The following is a 24,767-nucleotide window of genomic DNA, read 5'->3' as shown; positions in this document are numbered from 1 at the left end:
TTTTTCAAAGACAAGTTTTCATTTAATATTCAGACAAGTTGTTTTCTATGAGGTGCATAGGGTATCGTAGGACCTGGTGACCTTCTAGGGCTGTATATAACGCGTCTGTCTTCCGTGGATCAGTATAGTTTGCACTAAGAAGGCTTACAAGCAGTTCTAGTGAGATCTACCCAAACCCTACAACCAGCAAAATGATGAAATTCCTAGTACGTATTGCTTTATTCATATCAATTGTGCGAAGTTCGTTGTTGCATAGTGTTCAAGATTTTTTAGTTCTTAATATTTTCATAATTATAAGTTTTTCTTGCTTTGATAACATTACCTTTTTATTTATTTATAATAACATTTTTGTAAGCAGTACTAAAAAGTGTCAATCAATAATTAGACCGTGCTAACGTGCTAAAAAACTAGTCTGATCTGCACTTAAAAATAACATCCAGTGTGACAACAATAAGTAAATCACGATCATAATATAAAAGCCGATAAATTATTATTTTTTAAACTTTTTTCTATAACGCATTTAAACTTTAAAGCTTTCTACGATTATTTTTACTATGTTTTAACACGATTTTTGAACTTAACTGCACTGCATTAATCTAACTGTTATTGTTTATTTCGAATTACAGGTGATCTTTGCCCTCTGCTGCCTGGCTCTCGCCTCAGCTGCTCCTCAATTCATCTGGCCCGGTTTTGCCGCCGCTGGACCCAGGGTAAGATATACTCCGTTTACTTTTATTATCCTTACTAATATTATATGTATATGCGAAAGTAGTTTTGTTTGTTTGTCTTTCTGATGCGATTTTATGATATGATATTTTTGGTCTGGAAACGGTTAGAAGGTTAAGGCTGGTTGCAGAGCTTGACCGACCGTCAGTGCGTACCGTCGGTCCTGACGATACGTATCAACAATTGTATGACTATGACACGTGCGCATGACAATACGCGTGCGTATGGTCGGTCTAGCTATGAACGGTTTCATGAATTTCCATACATATGACAAGCGCGACTGACGTATGTACTGATGGTCGGTCAAGCTCTGCAACCAGCCTAAAGAGTAATATAGCATAATTTTTACGGCAGTGAAACATGTCTTACCTCTTTCCTTTGGCGAAAAGCTTGTGCTCATGTATTTCTAACCATTAAGTTAAAAATATAAGCCCAAAAGCACATTAATATGTTGAATACGTAACTATGAAGATATTTTATATTAAAAACGTTACATTAACATTAAATATGTTGACCTAAGTGCTCAGTCTCAGACCACTTTTGCTAGATATAAATCAATCTTCTTATACAGCATTCTTAAATTATGGTCAACACTCCATAAAATATTTTTTTTTATCTTAAGTATAGATTATTTTAAAAAATCTAATTCATCGTCTATGAAATTATTAATTAATTATCGTATTTTTGAAATTTTCGATTCCGGCCTAATGATCGATTATATTTATCTCCTTTCTCTATTATCCTTAAAAATTTAACAACAGTCATCGGTATTTTAATGCCCTACACCAAAATAACAACGAATTACACTTTTCATATTTTTTTAATCGTTTTATAATATTTTCAGACCGTAGTCGCTGGCCCAACAGTGGTGAACGACGCTTACGGAGGCCGCTTCATTGCCCCCGGCTATGTCGGCCCATACTTCTGAAGCTAACGATCCCATAACGAAGTACCCCTTGGTTATCTCCAAAACATGCCGTCTTCATTGAATAAAGTGCTCAATCATTTGTTGTTGTTTTATTTTCGTTGATGTTATAAATAAGCTTTTTCTAAACAAAAAATGGTGAAATTTGCAAAATCCAAATAGAGATAAAGTTTTGTGCGACGCGAGCGAACTTTTTAATATTTAAATACCGTCCCAATTTCCATATTATATACAGATTATTATTTTTCTAATTAGCATTTTCAGAATTTTTCTTCTAAATAGGTAGGTATATAAAGGTATATTAATTTGTTACATCAGTACATATAAGTAATATTCAATTCATAAAGACTTCGTAATAACAAAACAAACTACTGTATAAAATGTAAATTTAATAAAATAATAATTATTCTGTTATGTGGATAATTAAAATTAATATTTAAGTGCCTTATCAAAAAAGTGGAATCTTATTAAAATATTGCTGTGCACAGCAATCAACAAGACATTCGCATAAATAATGAGCGGTGACATAACGTTACATTTCTTATATAACGAAGGAATTTTTGTGTTCCCAATGTCCATAAACGTTAGAAATTTATTATGAGAGTTCTTTTTATTTCTGTTAGTGAAATTACCTTCTATTCTCAGACCGGATGTGTTTTAATTTGCTCTAGAAATGTAAGAAATAGTATTGTCTACTTGAGTACAATTTTTGCCTTCTGACACGGTAAAAAATTATTCCATAGCCTTTTTTTAAATAAGTAGGTACTAATGATTCGATGTAATACATTTTACTTACAATTCTTCATTTTATGTAATATAAGTGTTTATTAATTATAAGTAGGTATGTATTTCAAATACATCAATCACGCCTACAATCGTGTTACGAAAATATTCTATCTATTCGTGCTAGCCAATATTAATTAACGCACTATATGTTAATACATCAATATGCACTATATAATAGATAGATAATTGTACTACATCATGTATTCGAAAACTCATTTTACATTACTTAACTAGGTAGGTACTATGTACTTAAATATTGACAAAATGATGAAATAGTAAACAAAAACATTTAGCAGTTTCTATACGTGCCAATCGTCACACACTGAGCGCTAAAGAAAAGTTTCCGCTCACGTGGTCGGATTATAAAGATAAAGTAAATAGTAAGAAAACAATAGTAAAATAAAACCACGTGCGCGCCACAACGGCGCTTGAGAGTAAAAGTGGTCAGAGTAGCTGTAAAACGACCAAGAGATGCGTATCAAAAGTCAAAACTAGATTTCGTCGCTCGTGTATCTAGAACAAAGTTTTTACCTCATCAACTGCCTGAGGGTTAATTTTTCGATATGCTATGTTTATGTTTTTATCCATTTTATCTAATAGATCATAAAACTATTTTTTGTTTTATCATATCTATAGGTATGTATAAAAAATTAGGTATATTTGACTTAGATATTTTAAGTTATACGAGTTTTTGTCTGTTCTGAAATCCATAAAAAAGTCGCCTTAAAATTATCCGCTCCGCTGGAGGGTTTTTTTTTACTTTAAACTTTTCTGTTCCAGTACTTACTAGCACAGTTTTATATTATTATCTGTGGTTCCAGTTAAAAAAATAAATTTGGCGCGAAAAAAACGCGCGTCAATATGTGGTATTATGGTGCGGTGATATTATAATTATTGTAGTGTGTGCTGATTATTCAGAATTAATATACAGAATATTAATATAATAAATTCCAATATTTTACTTTACTGCTCCGATCATTCCGTTTAAAATCTATTATTTAGTAGGTACGTACCTTAATTTAAAAATATAAAAAAAATTGAAATTGTAAGATAGGTAGTAATGGAATATTATTCATATAATATTATGGTAACTAAATATGACTAGAGATTTAAAAATGACGAGGATTTCCGAAATTGGAAAGAGCGATCACATAATATAAGCTGCCTAATCTACAAAGCGGAACTAGATATCTTTAGTTGTGCAATACAATGTTATTAAACAATAAACATGTAATTTAGAATAAATAGAAACCTTTTTCTTATAATATGTGTAAATAATTAAGTAGGCAAACAATTCGTGTGTGAATGGAATCTATAAATATGTAATAATTTTGAATGTTAGGTATATATAGCTAAAAGATTTAGTACCTACATTATTTATACCTACGCGTGTTTTAGCCATAATAAATGTTTGGATTATGTGTTGTTATTGCGATCATTGTAGGGCATTTAAAATATCAACTACTTTCTCGTTTTTAAAAAGATTGATTTGTAAATCAACGGCATTTGGCAAGCTATATATAGTAATCGTGATGATTTTCAAATTACATACACGTAATTCTACTACGTACCTACAGCTATTACGTATATGTATTCAAATTACCATAGCTAAAGAAAGATTTGTGTAACTTAGAAGCATTGCCTTCTATTCCAGTCATGTCATTCATCTCAAAAAACCTTTATTATTTAATTTATATTTGTTTCCCTATACAAGAGAAAGGTACTTTATCTCTTTCCATCCAAGTTATCACTCATTATGTCATTATTACATTAAAAGTAAAAAATAACAACTTTATTGCGGTCAAGACATGGTTAAGATAATCTTAAAATTTAACTGTCCACTGTAATAAATTGGCCAAGAGTGATGTAATGTTTGTTAAAGAAAATTAAAGCAAAAAGTTAAAAACTAACAGAGCTTCCATTACCTCAAATTGCGGAAGTGTAGATGCAAAACGGATAGTCGTTTCTGTTTCATTTCAGCAACACTATGTTATAATAAATTTAAGTGAAAGTTTATAATGAATATCTAAATATCTTCTAATTTTCATATTGGTTTCGTTGGTTCATTATGGACTTATCAGTATTACATATCAAGAAAAAGTTTTTTTAACAAGGTACAATGTTTTGTTTCTCTACATTTTCAAAAATTTTAAATCTTAATTAATAAATAATGTTGAATGATAACTAAATGATTTATATCACAATAAGAATAAAATATTTAAAAAAGTATTGAATCCCTTGGCGCTCGAGGGGTATAGACTATAGAGCCAATAGATTTCATGTTTGCCCTACTTAAGGGTAATCTTAAATCTTTACAGGTACTGGGGTTGGGGTGGTTACAGACGATCCATTTTGTACGTAATCTGTTACTAGATTTTTTTATCGGAAATCAAAACTTACAATCTCTATGTACCTATAGTAGTTTTACGCCAAATGTTTTCGCATTAACTACAACAGTTAATGCGAAAACATTTGACAGGTAAAACTAGATCAATGAAGTTTTTACTTCTGGTACTACTAATTAAAGTTTCATCTATATTCTAGGATACTAAAATTTTAATGGAATAAAAGCAGTCAGTATTTTATAAAGCATATTAGATTAATAATTAGGCAATATAAATATTTCAAAAAATACTATAACACGCACATTGCAGTTTGTAGATAAAATTGATTGTTGGTTGCAAATTTCCGTATTTTACAAAATTTTTGCAGTGTTTGCTAATTTTTTGCGATATATTTGTACATTTTTAAAAAGCATAAGCTAGACTTAGAAAGTCGGTCATGCGTGAAAAACTCCATTATAAAATTGAAACAAGTTGTTGAGTAAATGTATAATTAATTATTATAAAATTACTTCAACTTTGATCGTGCACGAATGTGTCATTTTTTTATGTATTCCGATAAACGGATTACGGAACTAGTCAATCTCTATTAATTATCCCTTTGAATTATCCTTTGTCATTAGATATATCTTAAGATATATAAAAATAATTTCTTTATCGTTCGTATCACTTATCAAACTTCATTTTTTTAACAGTGTGCGTGTACATAAGGTTACAAAGAATTTGTTTTAATTACTTACAACTTATCGTCATTAAGTGACTAACTAATACGTGCTAATACATAACAAAAATAAAACCTGTTTAAAACAAGAACACGATGGATGCATTCTTTACAATAATTTATGATTTAAAAATTCACAACTACGTCAGAATGTATGAGAAAAGAAAAAAGATTCCGCTTTCTCAAGTGTGGGTGTGAATCATAATATATATGAATCAGACGAGTCGCAACATCCATATAAGTGAAAATATATACTAAATATCCCATGACTTTGAGATTTAGTCGTATTATACTCGTTATGTAACTAAAGTAATTTGGATAGGATGTTCTAGTTTTGTTAGTTACAAGAAAATTGCTCGCTTTTGTTTCTGTGTGAAGATAATTGATAAATTGTAGAGCATCCACTTCAAGCTCTGACTGATTGCCTTCGGGCGTGTTTATGTAAATGTATTTGGTTATTTGGAGAGCTTTTTTGCATAACTTCACGATTACAATTACAATTATTCCGAGATTGCGAGTAGGTTCCTAATATCTTAGATATGCAATAAGATTGGCCTGATCTTTAAGAAAAAAACAGTTTAAGCCAAATTTTATAAAATATTATTTCCTGAAATAAGAAGTTAGTTCCGTAATTGATTAATGCCTTTAATCATCACAATAATACTAGTTAAAATAATATTTGTTCTGATATAAAACTAATATATTTTACATTGTTTATTTATAATTACTTCGCGCATATCTGTAAGTTAATAACAGTAAGGCATGTTGTTGTATTGTATTATCATTCTTGATTATCATAAACACCTCGTTTAATTATAATTGTTGTTTTTATCGTGATTGTAACATTTTTGATCGGAAGAAAGATATTTCCATTTAACCGGGTTATGAACATTATAATTAAGTATTATTAGATAATTGACTTAACATTTTGGATATTAAACACGTTTTTAGTTAGGTAATAGAATTAGAAAGGATACACCAAAATATTAACTACATCTAACAAATATTGAGTATCACGTTTTTAATTTTACGACGAAATATTGATTTATTTAATTAATACTACTTAATCAATGAGTCGATCAATCATAATGATATAATTTTTATTTCTATATTGGATAACTAATACCACCTTATACATTTTAATAATTAATTTTTAAATGAATATAATATTATGTAAAGTTTAATGACCGTGATTTGCCCCGGTAATAATATATAACCCACTAAGTTAAAGCTATTAAATGATTTTCATGTAAGGAAAGGTTAATGACCAACAAAATATTAAACATAAAAAAGCGTCAAGAAAGTCAATGGAAATTGCTCAGAATAAAGCAGGTGAATTTTTGTCACGATGCCTTTGTTGTGATAATGAATGTTGTAATGTTATGGCACGATTTTGGAATTTGATCAATAGAAGACAATAGCGTTATATCATAGTACTTACCTAGTATTGTCTAGACTTTAGCCACTCGAACAAATACCCTAACATTTTGCACGGTAAATAAAAATGCTCCAAATGAACCAATAAAGTTATAAGAATTACTTTTGGGAGTCTTTATTACTAGAGCTAACTACATCTGCGTAGAGCTTAGGTATAAATTATAATAAACTCATTGAAATTTCTTCTTCCTTTAAAAACATGCCCATAACTTTCTAAGTTTACATGTTTCTGATAAATCTTCCAACTATTTCAAGCTTAACTGTAGGCATAAGCCATAAGTATAGCTTTTAAAATGTTATTATTATCAGATACAATACAATGATATAATAGGGTAGGGGTGAATGGACATGCTCCATCGTCCGGGGCAGTGAGGTGACATGAGACGTGTTCCGCTCATGCCGCCTCGCAGATGAAGGAGGAGGAGCGCACGTGTGCAGCCATAGGTGGTAACGGAGGTGGGCCCGTAACCGGGCGTCCGCTGCCGGAGTCGTGGACGATTTCTAAGAGTACCCGCGGCCCCGGCTAACTGCGCGGCTCGACGGAACACAGTGGGGTTTTAGTCGGTAAGAATCCGACATAACCCTTGGCTCCTTCCCCGGGGGCCGTGGGTATATTTGGAAGATTTCCCCACTATAAAAAAAAAAAAGGGTAGGGGTGAATAAAAAGTACCTAATAAAAAAATAAAATTTATCAGGTCATGGAACGATTTGTGTTTATTTAATATTTATCCCTTTAACTTCTGTATACATTCCACATATTGCACTATTAAAAAGCTGTAACTATGTGCATAATGATATGTTTCTCATTCGGAGGAAATATTGGCGCGTAGCGTTCACTTTGCGTCGGATATTCTGCACGATTAGAATTTACAAACCTGCCTTTCCTATGCGGTTCCACCCCATTGTAAAGGTTAAATGGAAAGCAGGAAGAGGCAATGATGATGTAAACGAATCCATGTATTAATGCTGTCTTTGAATTTAACGTACTAAGTAGTAACTTATTTGTCTGTTTGTTACCTGTGAGGCTGTGACTATATTATAAAGATCTCTAAATTGTCTCTTTTTTGATGATTGAAAACCACCATACTATTTAGAATAGTGCAAGTACTTTTACATACACGTAGGCTGGACTCTTTTTGGTTCTGAAAACTATTATAGAAACAGTAATATATGTAGTCGTGGCAATATAAGAGACACTTCGTGTATCACTCCTCCAACGACGTTCATTTAATATTATATCAAGTACATCATGATAAATTGATTATAATCTCTACTCAAAGATAATTATCCATATATGTGAAATCTCTTTATTGATTACTGGCAATGTCATTACCTTGCAGCACACGTGCCGTGAAGTCAACAGTCACCAAATGAAAGTGCATCTTGCAAATTCAGCACACATTGAAAAGTGAGTCTTATAGTTTGCAGATTCGCTACTAAAAGAGATAAATCGTTTTGTTTTACATATAAATTAATATTTAGTAAGATAGAGATTTCTTGTAGCGTAAGACTTTAGCGACAAAATTACTGAAGTTATTTTAATAATTGTAAGTATATTTAACTAAAACGAAACTTAGTGATTGTTAACACACCTATTTAAATATTGACTTAAGGAATCATTAAGTTTGAGTAAATAGATTACCTTCCTGCGTAACTTCACCTGCTCCCAAATAAAAGAAGAAGGAGTTTTTCACAGAACAGTAAGTGGAGTTTTTCAAATCGGACCAGTAGCTTTCCTGAGATTAGCGCGTTCAAACAAACAAACTCTTATATTATAATGTTATATTTACAATAGATTTCATTGTTTAAATGTTTAATTTAGTTTACATATTATTATGATAATGCAATAATTGTTAACCCACGTTAAGTTAATTTTATTTATTTATTCGATACACCGACAATAACGCCATTATACAATACAAAATCATTGGCATAATCTTATTCTAATGGGCAATTATAACAGCTATATAGCATAGTTTAAAAATTATATAAATTATACAGAATACGTATTTTATTTCATTATCCTGAAAAACTTAAAATGTAGAACAAAGCTTTTGAATTTGAATACAAAAACCATAGACAAAAAATAATCATTCAAAAACGGACTAAGACTACAATTCTTAACATCACAACTCACAAGTCCTTATCCAGATGACTAGACATTCACTGTTCCCGTTCACAGTCAGATGTGCGTCAGCCAATGAAGGCATCAACCGTGATCGGGTGATGTAACGCTTCCGGCCTCTAAGTATTACCTCATTGTTGGGCTCGGAAGCCCGATGCTCGCTCCCATTCTTTCAGCTAGTTCAGTGAAAGGGTCCTCGATACACTTTTACCCTCGACGCGTTACAGCGGGTGCTAGCGCGGCCAACGCTCGCCGTCTTATAAATTCGGTGATACTTCTGCGACATCACATTTCAAATTCGGCGGCTGTAACAGTCAGCCGTTCGATCTGTGTTTTGTGTTTGTGTTCAAACATTAGAATAGTGGTTTAGTTTAACAACGTGTTGATCGTTCTAATAAGCATTCAAAATGAAATTTACGGTGAGTGCGTGTTTTGTGAGGAGTTATTAAGTGCATTGTTTGGATTAAACGGTTACCACGGATTTTTAAATATTGCATTCGATAAGAAGAATTTTGTGAATGTAATTTAGAATATTATAAATCTTTTTTTATTATAATTTTGCATTAAAACAGTAGAATTTAGAAAGCATATTTTTTTTAAAGTCGATATAGGTGTATAGAAAAATAACGTTTTCATACAATAATTGCATATTGATTGCACCTGCATAGATGTTTTTAAAGTAAAAGTGGTAAAAGTGAAATGAAATTTATAATAGCTGCTATAATCTTGATCAGTACATGCGGGTCGGTTATTTTTATGTGTGGTTGAAAAACCTGTTTTGGATTCCCGCCGCATTACATTATTAGCATTAACGAAAGTAAAATGTTTACAAAATGAGTCGTAACATCTAGGATATTATTAAAAAGTAATTTCACTAAAATATAGTTTTGTTATTACAGGTCGCATTCGTAACACTTCTGTGTATATCAAAAACATGGGCTATAAAGACGAAACATGAAGACCCCAAAGATAAAAGAGAGGCAGCATTAGGATATCATTCATCAGGCCAATCAAGCCACGGCTACCAGCAGTCGCCTGCACAGGGGCACGAAGACGCCAGTTCCATCAGCATTGGAGCAGGATACAGCATTGGTGGTGCAAAACCTCAGCACAGCTACGCAAATCAAATATCAGGAGCTTCGTACCAAATACCATCTGAAGGACTCCCAGCCAGCGGTCACGGTACCATCCAACTTGCCCCGATTACTCTTCAACCATCCCACGGTGGCATCGTTTCAAACGATCTCGCACAATTGATGAGTCAACTATCACATGGAATTAATTCCGGGCAACTTTCCTTGCAATCACCAGCGGGCCATGGAGCTATTTATCAGTTTGGAGGCCAAAGCGGACAAGGTGGTCAGGAATACGCCTTCCCACAATTTTCGTTCAACCCACAGCAACAACAGCAGTATACCCTTGGTGAACAAGCTCACCCTGGCGGTCCATCTTACGCTGCAGGCACCAAAGGACTTGGTTCATATAGCACTGGTCCAGTTCTGTTTTCTCCTGAATCTCAGGGTCAGGTTCAAGCTTCCTTGAACTATGCTTCTCCAAATTCCGGACATTCTATCAGTGAGGGACAATCTTTAGGAGAATCCGTCCAATCTTCACCTGCTTATTCTTTTGGTAACTCAGGACATTCATTCGGTGGAGCTTTAAAGGGTTATGGAGGTAATTACGCAGTACCAAGCAAGTCATCCTTCAAACCTTCAGCCTATATTGGATCGTCCGTACAAGGTGAAGGCCATGGTTTAGCTGGCTTTTCTGGTTCATATGCTGCGCCATCTTTTGGTAACTATCATTCAGGTGGTTTATCATTAGGTTCAGGTGGTCATGGCGCCAGTTTTGGTGGTTCTTTGGCTGGACATGGCGGAACTTCCCCTAAATACGTTTCTCACTCATATCCATCATCCAAAGTAGAAGGTTTGGGCTCTTTAGAATCTATTGCGTCTGCTTTTTCCGCTAGTGGTCAATTAGCTCATTCTCCACATGGAAATAGCTACACCTTCCCATCCTCAGCTTATGGTTCAAGCAACGTTCATGCCGCATCTGCTCCTAGCCCTCAGTATTATATTTCATCATCAAAACACGGCCCATCAGCTGGATTCGGATCAGGCAGCGTGTCTTATAAGGGACCAATTTCTGGCCACAGCTCATTAAATTCCTTCTCTCTAGGACCTAAATATAGTTTTGGGGGACAAAGCAACACGAGGTATTCAGCACCAAAAGACTCCCACGGTGCTTATAGCGAAACTTCTTACAACACAATCAAATATAGTGAAGAATTGAAACCCAGAGTTCATTAAATTGATTGAAAATACACTTAAAAATAATTTTGTATATAGGCTTGAACGTTGTGAGTATTATAATGATTGAGTATAAGAAAATGTGGTTTAGCGAAAGTGTTAAAGTTATCTTTGTTTATTTATTTGCGTACGTTCCGCTTATTTATCAACAAGAGAACGCTTTAATTTTTGCCGTTTGTCAGCTGTAAGCTATTTGGAATACTTTCTAATTAGATAATATATCGAACAAGTTTGTCTGTAGCATAACAGCCCATAATTTAAGTGATCCAATCAGATAAAAAACCACATAAACCAATTTGTGTACACCAACGTGAAAATGTTTGCATGGAAGTTTGAGTGCGAAGTGAATTTCTGTAAATAAATGTATACGATAAGATAGATTATTTATTATCGTTAGATATTTTAAGATTGTTGTTTTTTAATAAACCATTGTTAAATATAATTGTTTTTAATTTATTTTTCCCGATGATACAATCTTCTGTCTGGCAATGCCAGTTTGTGTTCTTTGTTAAAAATACGTCTTATTTTATTTATAATAGTAATTTATAAATAACGGTAAGCCAGGAAACATGATATTGTTGTTCGTTGCTTGAGTAATCAACACCCGGTATGTATGGACAGTTTCACTTATAGGAAAGTAGGGGAAATTGAAACTGCACATTATCTTTGAGTTGATGCCAAGATTCTACACCGCTCGGAATATTGAAGCGACTGTTTAGTATTCAATTTAATTGCCCATTCTTATGGTGAAGTTTTGTTTTACTTACAGGAAATGAATGAACTATTCATTTGCATTTGTTGTTAGATAATAGCATGAATCGTAATTTTACGTATTCTGGGTGTGTTGTTTAATCCATTATATCAGTGAATAATGAATATCTGAAATAGAAAGTGTTAGGACTAATATATTATGATTGATCAATAACGTTTAAATTTCATTAGGATTAGATGAATTAAGAAAATTTTAATCAAGCGTTACGAATATGATAAATGATAAAACATAGTCCCATGTTGTTATTGGTTAGTCCTCTTCGTCCTAGATTCATAAAAATACATAAACTTTTTCTTAAATATCTATGACGCAGTTCAGAGCTTTTCTGACTATGACAATAGTTCAAAAAATGATCTGTATTATGTATTCCAACTTTAAAATGACCAGTTATACTTTTCCCGTACCATAATTCAACTATCCTTTCAGGATTATTTAGATATCGGTAAATAATACTTTTTACTGATATTATACGACACACTAACTATTTGTCTTATGAAATTCATGTAGGGGATGAAACCAATTTTAAATATATGCTTAACATGTATTGGTGTGTGACTTAGTTTATATTTAATATAGCAGCAAGAGTGATGTCCGTTCACGGTCGAGGGATTATGTGGTGCTCGAACGGTGGCAAAATGCGTTCACTTCCGAATTCCCCGATTATGTAATTTTCTTGTTATTTCATAGATTCTTGTTTTTATTTTGATTGAGATTGATTTATATACGTAACAGATGGAGAGGAGAATGTTTGTACATGTTGTAATGATGTGAACTTGATTTGTTTGAATGGATTACCTAATAGTGGTAATGATGACTGTAGACGGGAAGGAAACTCTTGTTTTAGCCAATTTGAGGGTGTAAATTATTTGGTAATGAATAATTAAGTTCGGATGTAATGACAATAGTTATGTCGTTCTTAATACCTTTCTACTCGTAGGAAGTTATGAAGATAAAAATATTGTTTTACTCTAATTTATAGACACCAAATGTAAGCAACACATCTTAGTACTGTCTCTATGAGACCAATTATAAATAAATCCATTTTTCCAAGTGAGGAGAGAGTCCTAACGTATTAACTATTTATTTTTTAAATTTAAATTAAATTTTATAAACGCCGCATTTTTATCAAAAACGACTCAAGTGAAGTTTTACTATTATTTTAATGAAATAGGAAGTACGCACATAATTAATTACTAGAGCAATAATAAACAGAGTAAGCACCTTTGTCTATTACGAACACACGTTAATTAAAAACAAAGCATGACACATTTCGTCGGTTTTATCACATTGCATTGATAAATAGATATTTTGCACGCGATAGTATTGGAAATTGAAACTTATGACGAATAGCGAAATGTTATGGTATAGCGTGGCAATTAATTAATGTAACGAAATCTTTATTGATATTTGCAAACATATGCCAAAATATTTCTAAAATTTTCTTAAGAAAACTAGGTTTATAACCATTGGGTTATAAACCTCAAAGGCTCTACATGAATATCTACTTGGGAACTTCCAATGGCCACTTATACTTTCTTCTCTGTATTATTGTTAATTCACTAGGCTTGTAAAATCCTAAAATGTGGATTACCTGCATAATTAACTGGATTCAATGGAGGCCCATATTCTTATTTCGGCATAACAAGGAGTACTTATGTACATTTAAATTATTTACTTAACAATCCGTGACCGTTTTTGGCACAGTGGATAAGTTGTGACCGCAATAACCGCGAAGTTTATGTTTGTTAGCGAAAATAAGAAATAATCAAATGAAATGCCACCTAGCAAATAGACGTAAAAGTATCTATCCCCATATCCCAAAGGAGGAAAAGGGACTTTAGGTAATAATCGGTCCTATATTTATTTTGTAAAGCATAAAATTAGCGAACGTGTTGAGAGACGTAGATGCAGGTGAATGGTGATTATTTTAGAAATCGTGTAGGGAGGTTTAAGTCCAACATTTTGTTTTAGATGACAAATATAGTTTATATTACAAATATAGTTTATATTTTAATACGATATGTTTTATAGGTTATTGTATTGTTCTCACTTCTCAAGTATGGCTATGATAACATTCCGCCCAAATTCAGAACAGAAACCGCTTATAACTGATTTTCAGGGCATTGGTGAGGTCATAGGTATCTAAGTTTGTTTCCTTCACAGGGAGGACTGGTTCAATGTAGATATGGTAATCAATTTAAAATAATATGCAAAAATAAATATTGTATAGGTATATTTCAAATCATGCCAGAATAGGATCTACTAATTTAAAACATTAAAAGGGAGGGCCTTTCATCCCTTTTAATGTTTTGTTTGTTCTTTCATCAGCCTAATATGTTTAGCATTATATTATCTGTGCCTAGGATAAATCGTTGCATTTTATAAAGGCTCCATCTGTTATAAGGCAGTTAAATCGATAAAATGTGAAAGGCAGTTTTGCTTAGTAAGGTAAAATGATATCAAAAACTGCATCTTTTTCACTATAGAGGGCGTTGAATTGCGGCGTGGATCGCCTAATATAAAATTTTGATGATTATAGAATTTAAAAAATTACAGTTATGCATTTCTTGTTACTAACAGTACTAAGAGTTAGTTACATGTATATTGTATGTCGACTTTTATACATATAATTTTTTAGTTGGATAATTTTGTCTCTTTTTTATTGCATCAAGTAAAAGATGAAATCTCAAGATACCTAACAGTGAAATGAAATGTATCTCTTCGAAAATTTATTTGTACCTATTCAGTTTCTTTTTAATTAAATATCCATTTAATTAAATTAATTTACCTATTTAATAAAAAGCTGTTTGCATAGTAGTTTATGTATGATATCTAGATTTCTCGATCGATAAATTCTCAATGTAAAATCGATAACGGTTGATGACATTACATTTAAATTGTTTTCGAGTTTGCACCATTACCTACATAAAAGAAAGAACATAAATGGTGGTAATAGTATATGCCCAATAGCTTATTTTAGACGCTTAATACCTCATTACAAAATAATAATTTAATTGTATTAAAGCAATTTATTTTTGTTAAGATTTATTAGATTTTTCTTGCTCTATTTATTTATTTATAAACGAAAATCGGTTAATATTTTCGTTAAAAGTACAAATATTTATATTTATCCGTACATTTTAAAATCATGTGTAGATATCATAAAGATTACCTTAATTGACAGGTAAAGGAAACAAACAATGTGTAAATTAAACAGCATAGATTCACACGCTTTCTTCATTGGCATATCTATTTCTTTTTTATAAAGACGTATGTTATATGTATCTCAATGAAATAATGCTGAATAATCTTATGTAGAGACGAAAGCCAATATTTGTAAAATATTACCTATAGTGCCTAAAAATTTAAGCTTCCTGTTTCTTCCGTAACAAAATTTTATAACTTCGGTTATAGAACTTCGAAAACGATGGTGGGAATTGCCGGGGTACTGCCGTGACTCTACATTGAGTTTTCTATTGACTTAATAAAATTACATTGTTAACTTTCAATTTATGGATAACGTCCCATATTTTTTTTCACATAAAATGTAATATCGAGAAAATCAAATTGTGCTTATTCCCTTAGGTGGAACAGTAGTAATAAAGATATCTGATAGTAAAAGCTTGGTATTCAGATTATGCATTGTAATTTTTAGAAAGTATAAATTGTGCTTGAAGGCGGTAAAATAGTTTTATTGTAACATTTAATTTTATAACTATAACAGTTTTGTACCTTTATCAGTTTATGTCGTCTAGTTGTCGGGTTTAGAGACAGTAGTTGGGTTAAAACATAAATATTACATGACGAATACAATTATAACCCACGTGCACTAAACGTGAAGGCTACAAGCTGTTATTAGTTTTTGTGATTTCGTAAAACAGCGCTAGAATAAAATAACATTCGATTTAGGTACCGCATGACTCGCCTGTTTTCTAGACTATGATTAAGTACTATGAAATATGCCGTAACGCATGGGCGTATCGAATGCCAGCAATGCGTTTCCGTACGGTTCAGGAAGCGTTGAGAGAGAACTGGATCTGTTACGAGTCAGGACAAAGACCTATCGAACGGTCATTTCCTTCGGCACTGCCCCCTGGACCTAGCGGAAAGTTGTATAAAACCGCATATAAATACGTGAACTTGATATTTGCTTACACTTTTCCGAGCGCCACTGAATAGGGCACTTTCCTTGAGCGTTTTCCGAGCTATGTGATTTCGTCTACAACAAGAACATATCATGGCAAAAAAGGAAATTTATGTGAGTATTGGGCCATAGTTCATTAGCGTTACGTTACCCGTTACGGAATGATTTGTGAATGGCCTCGCTACAGTACTAAATGATAACAAGGAGCTTATTGATCGTTTACAAAGCGCTTGTTGAATTTACTATGACGAATCATTAACATAACCGTATATTTCAGATCTTCCTCGCTTTCGCCGCGTTGGCATTCGCTACTGAGGCGGAGGACTCTGAGCAGAAGAAGCGTGGTGCAGGTAAAGCTAATGCTTTAAATGCAATACCAACAGGAGCCCAGAAGCCAGAGTATACATACAGCATATATTCCCAAAATACTGGCGTACAGAGCAATCCTAGTCAGACATACCAGAGTCAAGTGTCGAATTCTTTCTATCCTAACCAAGCCCCTAGTCAATACTATTCTTCGGGAAACTCAGCTGAATCCAATTCTGTAAATGTACAACAACAAACCAATAATGCGCCCCAACAAACACATTTCTCACAACTTAATTATGTACCGAACTCAGCGTATCAGCAAAAGTATCAAATCATACCTTCAAAGCCCAGTAACAATGTGCATTTAGCCGTTTTACAACAGCCAACTCCTTATCCGACATCGTCCTTATTGCATTATCCACAAATGCAAATTCTTACAACAAATCCCGCTTCTCATATAAGTCCACATGGTTCTATTTTGAGTGGGATAACACCGCACAGCCACTTCAATTTTCCACACTATCAGTTACCGGCCTTTGGAAATCCCTTCTTAACTCATCCTTCTACAATGGTATTTGTTCCTCAAATTAATCCCAACCTATATAGTAACCTGGCCTATACAAGTCCATCACAGGGAGTTGTTAATTTTTATTCGGGGTCCACGCAAGCAAAGCAGAGTTATCCGTCTAGTTTGTCAATTTCATCTTCTAATGAATATGAAAAGCAACATGGAGCAGTGCCTCAATCAAGTGTGTCGAAAGAAGATAATGATTTAAGTCTTCCAAGTGATTATATTACTTCAGATGTTAATAATGCTTACAAAAACGCGTATAGTACAGGTCGCAATTCATATACAAAGATATAGATTTATATTCAGCCAAAAACATTTAATGCTCTATTGTTTTACATTAAGTTATGAAATTTTTTGTTAGCGTATTTATTTACAACTGTGTTTATTTTATGTTATGTTGTGTTGTTATTATTGTTAATTGTATCGTTATTGTTTTATTAAACGTTTTTTAACAAATCTTCTGTCTTTTTTTGAGTCAATTTTTAATTTTATTGTTATAATTAAGTATATTTAAGTCCCCTTTAGTATATATTTATTATTTATAATTATAATACATATATGAAACAAAAAACTGTTGGATGGTTACTCATTATTACATTATGTTTAACGCATACTCCAGACACTTTACTAATAGCCAATAAATGTTAATGGATTGTTATTACGAACAATTAACCTGCTTTTAATAAAAAATCTCATAAAGCTTAATACCATCTTACGAGTGGTAGTAATTACTAATTATGCAAACATTTGAGTAGCGGCTGTTAACATCTTCTCTAAAGTGAGTTTTTCACGTAATTGAGACGTTTTTTTGAATAATTTTATCTTTACGGTATTTACCATGTATTTACGTTGTAACATCTGTTTGATGTGATTTGTTAAATAATTAAAAATTGGATCCTATTGGCGCAGTGGCTTGTGATTCTTTCTTTTGAGTTCGCTCTCACTACAATCATATTATATTGTATACAAAATATTATAACCGAAAGTAGGGTTTTCTTTTTCTATTTATTTATTAATTATCAATACGGCCCAGTCATACGGTTACTTACTTTCAAATAAAATGTAGTGAAGGTTTATTAATTATTATTGATGATTACTTCACTTTGATTGATGTATTTATAATTATCTGTGATATAGATCGAGAAATAAAATTTGTATGTGTAAGTATGCAGATATCGAAATAATATGTAGAATGTGCCTATTCTATAATTAAAAAATAATTGAAAGGAAATAATCATATTAAGTACATATTTATTTATTTATTTAAACAAATAAATAAATAAAATAAATCTCGCTAATATCATATTCTCGGAAATAATCATGTTACATATTTATTTAAATAAATAAATAAAATAAATCTCGCTAAGAGGAAAAGACCACAAAGCTCAACAAAAATATCTGACATCGAAAGAAGATCTATGTATAATGTATATGCAGAGGCAATAAGTAGATAGATATAGCTTATAACGTGCGTATAAAATTAATTCATATACCTACTTCGTAAGGAGAACATGTGCCATATTCCAGTAGTTTGCGGTTGACTAAAAAAATCTCAATTTGTCCGTTGACAGGTAGCTGGCAAGGAGAATAATTGTGGGCAATTAGGTGTATAATGGACGTGTGAAAAAAAGCACAGTGATGTAAGATTTATCCACATGTGCGGTTATCAAATGGTCGCTCGGTGAAAGGTCTGCGCACGCCGTTAATTGCCTCTCGTATTATTTGTATCATTTTAAAAATACGCAATCGTAATATCGAGATATATTGCCTTGTACTTGAAAGGTTTGTGTTTCTTTTGTGATATAGGAGGAATGCTCAATTAATCGTGACTCTATATGTAATGAATTGTTCAATAAATAGTCATAAATAATAATAAAATATGCTCCGTCGTATACGGGTACTCCAGTCTGAGAAAAAATTGTGTTTTCCCTCGATTGTACAAAAATTTAAGTGTTGAACAAATATAGTGTGCACTTACGTTTTATTACTGCATAAAATTAGGCTCTGAATTATATAACTTACATCGCTATTATTTTCAGGATATGTATCAAAGGAAATCCTTTGTACCGTAATTATTATAATTTAAAACTAATCAATACATAGAGGTCAAGATATTCTCATACATGTATTTGATAACATCCTGTACATGCTCTCAGTTTGTACGAATTGGGCTGGGCGCATCTGTACAAACTTTATTACAAGTAATAGTGGAATATGATTAATGTATTACGTATTACTGACCAATATTTATTAAGTAACGCGTTCAAATTTATAGAGCTTTCAAGTTTAAACCTCTCATTTTTAGTATTATATTACTATGGTATCTAAATCTGTGAAAAGATTATGTAAACGTACTATAACGAATAAAACTTTTCATTCTTTCCTTTCGTTAATGGATAAATAATTTCAAAAGCATATTATTATATGCTTTTTTCCGCTTTATGTTTTGACTTTTGAGAGAAGAGAAGAGCTTTTTGTGACAGCACGCAATCTGCAACATTATTTCATTTTGATTCTCGTACGGTCTTAATTGTTTTACATTTTTCATATTTATTTATTAACATATATTTCAGTTAATTATTTATTTAATGTAAATCATAAGATTATGATTGTATGAGACAAAGTGAATGTTTGGATAAGATAAAATGTCAATTTGTTGAAGAATTATGCAATTTTTCAACATTCATTGCTGCACTTCATGTTGTTAAATACGTAATTGACCACGTCAATAAATATTAAAGTCCTTACATTGATGTAAGAGGTTACATTATTGATGTTAAAGTCTGTCGATCTAAACATTAGATCATTCAAAACGTCAGCTAATCCACTGTCTTATGCAATATAAAAAACCTGCAACCATGTAATACAGATCGAAAAGTCTAAGGTAATTTATATATCGTAGTAAAGTATTACGTATCCATGGTATACTATATATAGTATTAAATTGTTAACGGTCGCCTCGTTTTCATAATTGAGCTGAGACCGCGCTCAATCGTTCATCACTCCTTCCGTCATCCATATATTATGTTTATGTTTTATACGCACATATAAATCAGAAATTCATGGTTAATTTAATGGTGGATATGTCCGTTTGTTTCACTATATTCTCTAATAAATTATTCAATACAAATTGTAGATTAGTGTTCTTGATTTTATTTGTGACTAGATTTATTGTTCTTTGTATTTTTTGCCACGATGCGGTTAACGTACATTTGATTTTAGGCTAGTTATGATGTACTCGTATGTACTTGTAAATTGCGAATTTAACTAAATAATGTTATAATGTACAGACAAATATTTAAAGTCTATCTACAAAATATATAATTCGCACAATGCAGAATGCTTCTCATCTTTAAACAACGTATTTCATTACGTCTTAAATAGCTCAAAGTGCAAAACTACAATTTTTAATGTAAAACGTCGAACATCTGTCAATATAGGTGACATTCAGCGAAGTATTTCGAATACGTGACGGCCGTTTTTTTTTTCTCCGCGAAGTAAGTTCTATTGTTTTTGTTAATTACCTTTAAAATTAAATGTGAAAATGTTTAGTAATAAATAAATAAGGAAGCAATTGGAAAGAAAAGCATTGGAGACGAACACCGAAGATAATAATGAAGACACAACGGGTAAGTAGTTTTATTTAATGCATTTATGTACTTATTGAATCTGAGATGCAGGTACGCTTTATCCACTTTTGATTCATTCCCGATTGTGGAGTGATTTTAAAAAGATACTTAGTTCATTAATTAGTAAGTACAAGAGGAATCCTGTGTGGATTTACGTATTTTAACGACACTTTTGTTGTTCACGAAGGCGAGTCGAATTATTAAGAGTCATTTTGTTACGATTAATTTGTCATTGTGAGATGAAACTACTAAACCCTGTTTTAAAAACAACTGTCGATGATCTAGGTACCTACCTACTATTTTGGTAAAAAACGTTTAGATTCAGATTCAGTACATTCAGCGCATATAATAATTTGTTTGATTTTAAAAGTCGCGCTGCCACTGTTTTGACCGGAACAGGGCCCTAGCCCGCGAAATTGAAAATTTTAACAAGTTTATTTAATTTTTTTTAGGTTTGGCCACTGCTGCGTGTGATTTTTAGGGTTCCGTACCCAAAAGGTAAAACGAGACCCTATTACTAAGACTCCGCTGTCCGTCTGTCTGTCTGATCCTCTGTCTCATGAACTGTGATAGTTAGACAGTCGAAATTTTCATAGATGATGTATTTCTGATGCCGCTGTAACAACAGATACTAAAAAACAGATATAAAATAAATATTTAAGAGGCTCCCATATAATAAACCGTGATTTTTTTTGCCGTTTTTTTAGATAATGGTACGGAACTCTTCGTTGCGCGAGTTCGACTCGCACTTAGCCAGTTTTTTGTACATGGCGCATGTACCTACAACATACTTAGTCGTCTAGTAGGGACACGGCTTTATAAGAACTAATTATATTTTGCTGTCGCCATATATCTACGTATAAAAGCCACGCGGCTTTATTGTTTTGATTTAAAGCTTTTTTTCTTTTTATTACAGAAGATAACCTTATACGTCGATGCCTCTGGAGAAGCTTTCTTCACCTTCAAGCGATATTCAGGCCATATTACATCTCATTCCACAATATGCACAGAGTTTTTATAACAATCTTATTAGTGATGATGCAATAGAAGACCACATAGATGGACTAGACACGGTGGATTTCGAAATCCAATTTGATGATAACGTCGAATAAACATCCTCTATATGTATTATTATATATATCTTTTTAATAAAAGCTATAATACGATATTATAAATACATAGTTTCATTTATATCATTAAATCCCTGGGTTGTGGTTCTTTTTTGTATAAGAGAAAACCTATGAATTGATAAATGTTAAAAGGAACCACATGCACATTTTCTTAATTATCTAGAAAGTTTAAGAGTATTCAGAACAAATTTATATACACATACTTAAATAAGTAATTTATCAATGAATTTAAATAAAATAAATATTAATTTTACTTCATCTAACAGAGCTGCAAATGTTTTTGTAAATCCTTTGATATCTCAGAAGTGCGTGTTTGCTGGTTGGTTCCTTTTTGCTTAAATACGGACAAATAATGTTATAATGTACAGACTAATATTTAAAGTCTATCTACAAAATATATAATTCGCTATTTTATGAGGCGTTACATTAACAAACTTAAAGAAAATATCAGAAGGATAGGAAAATGGCTACACTGGTTTTCAATAGAAAGAGAGATCGTATAGAATATCGGGCAATCCACTTAGCTTAGAAAGTGACGCGGTAAGTCGATACTACGCAAAGGGCGGAGTCATTATCCTCTAACTTTTATTTTCATATAAATCTTGAAATTGTAAAATATAGATTTAATACTCTTAATGCGTGTAATACTAATATAGTTGACCATTCTTGTATTTTCACATGATGTGTTGAGGTTGATGTGATTTATAGACATGTTTTACAGCACTTTTTTATTAAGCTGACATCTGTACGCAACAATGACGATCCTTCTTAGAACAAGATGTACGAGAAATATAAGGATTAGCCTGATAAGAAAACTATAAAAAAGTTTATATAGTTAGCCATATAAAAATATCTACTTATTTAAGATTTAAGGATTCTGAAAATATATTTATGCGTACATTGAACTCAAAATAGTAAATGTCGAAACAGTCTTGTTCATTTATATAACTTATTCCATTTTATATCAAAATTATATAATATTGTACAAAAAATAATTAAAATGTTTTCAAATATATGCGGTTTAATTATAAAATTAAAATTGTGAGTTTATTGACCGTTAAGTTACTCCATATAATTGAAAAAAATCGTATGCCAAGTGTCAGAGAATTTATTACATTTTTTATGTAGGTATTTGGATTTTTTTAGTCGTTAATTCATTATGGCAATTACTTCAATGTGTATCTTTAGCAAAAAGGTCTGACATTAATGTCATGGGCGTAGCAACAAGTTTCAATTGGTTCAAGGCTGGAAAAAGTAGAAAAATATGGAAAATTGATAATTATTACAAAAGTTCAAGTATTCAACGGCTGGGTAGTATGATAGATATAATATGAGAGCACAGGTATAAAGAACAATCATAAATCAATTTTCATTCAATTAATCATTCGCACATGCCATTATCATGTGCAATTTTGTATTAATTCTAATATGTACAATGTACATAATGTAGTTGACTTAATTGAGACTCGCTTCTGTAGCCGAAAGTCGGTCAGGATAACTTTTTTCATAATATGCAATAGCACTTTAACCACAGTGTCAAAATGCCAAAAAAACAAATGAACATCATCGCTGGTGTGTTATTACCGGCGGAATAGCTGGGTCAGAAATAATTACACATCCAAATATTACTGTTGAGTAGCCCAGCCATTCATCCGGTGTAATAATAACTTCTTCGCACGTGATGATACGCTTTTAAAACGTTATTTCACTTATCACAATGCTTTTACATAAGATCTCATAATATGATTATTCTATTGTTATTTTTAATGTTAAAATATTGGGTGAGACTGAGCCGGCAATTTACTTTCTCGAAAATTTGTAGTGGGCATTGGTATTTTAATGAATATATTTAGTAAGCTTTGTTTTAAGAATATAAAATCACGTTTTGGAATGGAATGAAGCATCTCTGAATGGTCATTTGGTGATTATTTACTAGATTAAAGTATTGGAAATATGCACCTATCTCAAAGTTAATTAACTAATATAATTTTGAATGTTTTGTTCCAAGTAGTGTTAACTTATGAAAAACACAAAAGCTCTCTAAAATTGTTACAAATAATTTTTGTTCGGAAATAGCCTTCGCGAAATAACTAATACGTAGAGTTTTGAATATGGAATGTTATTATTAAGTTTTGTGTACATCATTACTTATTTAGAAATGGATAAAAAATATAATATAGGCTTTGTATAGGTAAAATAATTTTGAACTCGGTTGAGTAGTAACAATTATCTAAATCTATGTATTACATAATAAGCAGTAAGTTTTACAAGTTCTCACAATGTCATATTAATGTATTCGATCAACGATTTTTTCGTAAGAGAGTTATGAATAAGGATGTATGTATATTCAAATATGTTAAGTTTAAATTTGTAGCCATTTTATCTATAGTTTACTTTGAGAACAAAGTAAAGAGCCATGTAATTTTAAACTTAAATATTTCAACAAATAAAAAGTTAACTGTTTTTATTCTAAACATAGATAATAATCAGTTGATGGTTTGGTATATTTTATATTATTTTATGGCAACCTACCTATAAAGTATTTTCTAAAGTTTATTTCAGACTAAGCACATGATTATGTTAGCCTTCTTATATTCTTTTTCAACACCTACTTGTGTACACCTACCTACACTTTTTAGTAATAAGATCATTAATAAAAAGTATAGGTAGGATAGGTAGATTATAAAGCCTAACTGTAAGCTTTTATTTTCTTAATGCTATAATTCAAAATGCAAAACAGGCATTATGGCCGTAAAGTAAACCATAAAAAACTGTCATAGGTCGCGACAAAAAAACCCTCTACGCATATTGAATTACTCTATAAACCCGATACACACTTTC

The 24,767-nt window shown here is 31.8% G+C and overlaps 3 protein-coding genes across 3 annotated transcripts; all 3 read left to right on the top strand.

The window, feature by feature from the left end:
• The first annotated feature begins 75 nt into the window (after positions 1 to 75).
• On the top strand, positions 76 to 1,733 carry LOC123697480. Its single transcript, XM_045644009.1, has 3 exons — positions 76 to 206; positions 627 to 710; positions 1,571 to 1,733. Exons 1-3 carry the CDS (start codon positions 192 to 194, stop codon positions 1,652 to 1,654), a joined length of 183 nt encoding a protein of 60 aa, XP_045499965.1. The 5' UTR covers positions 76 to 191; the 3' UTR covers positions 1,655 to 1,733.
• Positions 1,734 to 9,344: 7,611 nt separating this feature from the next.
• On the top strand, positions 9,345 to 11,810 carry LOC123697460 (shematrin-like protein 1). Its single transcript, XM_045643984.1, has 2 exons — positions 9,345 to 9,481; positions 9,962 to 11,810. The coding sequence occupies exons 1-2, from the start codon at positions 9,470 to 9,472 to the stop codon at positions 11,369 to 11,371; spliced, it is 1,422 nt and encodes a 473-aa protein (XP_045499940.1). The 5' UTR covers positions 9,345 to 9,469; the 3' UTR covers positions 11,372 to 11,810.
• Positions 11,811 to 16,160: 4,350 nt separating this feature from the next.
• On the top strand, positions 16,161 to 17,516 carry LOC123697377. Its single transcript, XM_045643867.1, has 2 exons — positions 16,161 to 16,401; positions 16,565 to 17,516. Exons 1-2 carry the CDS (start codon positions 16,381 to 16,383, stop codon positions 17,459 to 17,461), a joined length of 918 nt encoding a protein of 305 aa, XP_045499823.1. The 5' UTR covers positions 16,161 to 16,380; the 3' UTR covers positions 17,462 to 17,516.
• Positions 17,517 to 24,767: the final 7,251 nt, after the last annotated feature.

The sequence above is a fragment of the Colias croceus genome, chromosome 14 (assembly GCF_905220415.1).
Source record: "Colias croceus chromosome 14, ilColCroc2.1".
Taxonomy (NCBI): domain Eukaryota; kingdom Metazoa; phylum Arthropoda; class Insecta; order Lepidoptera; family Pieridae; genus Colias; species Colias croceus.
Note: the sequence above shows the minus strand (reverse complement) of the source record. Positions and strands in the feature narration are given on the sequence as shown.

What these genes read in the sequence shown, in the direction of transcription:
- LOC123697480 (XM_045644009.1), top strand. An exon ending in TTGCCGCCGCTGGACCCAGG is followed by an intron (nt 711 to 1,570) that starts GTAAGATATACT and finishes TAATATTTTCAG; the next exon opens with ACCGTAGTCGCTGGCCCAAC.
- LOC123697377 (XM_045643867.1), top strand. Translation starts at nt 16,381, where the DNA reads ATGGCAAAAAAGGAAATTTAT. An exon ending in TGGCAAAAAAGGAAATTTAT is followed by an intron (nt 16,402 to 16,564) that starts GTGAGTATTGGG and finishes CGTATATTTCAG; the next exon opens with ATCTTCCTCGCTTTCGCCGC.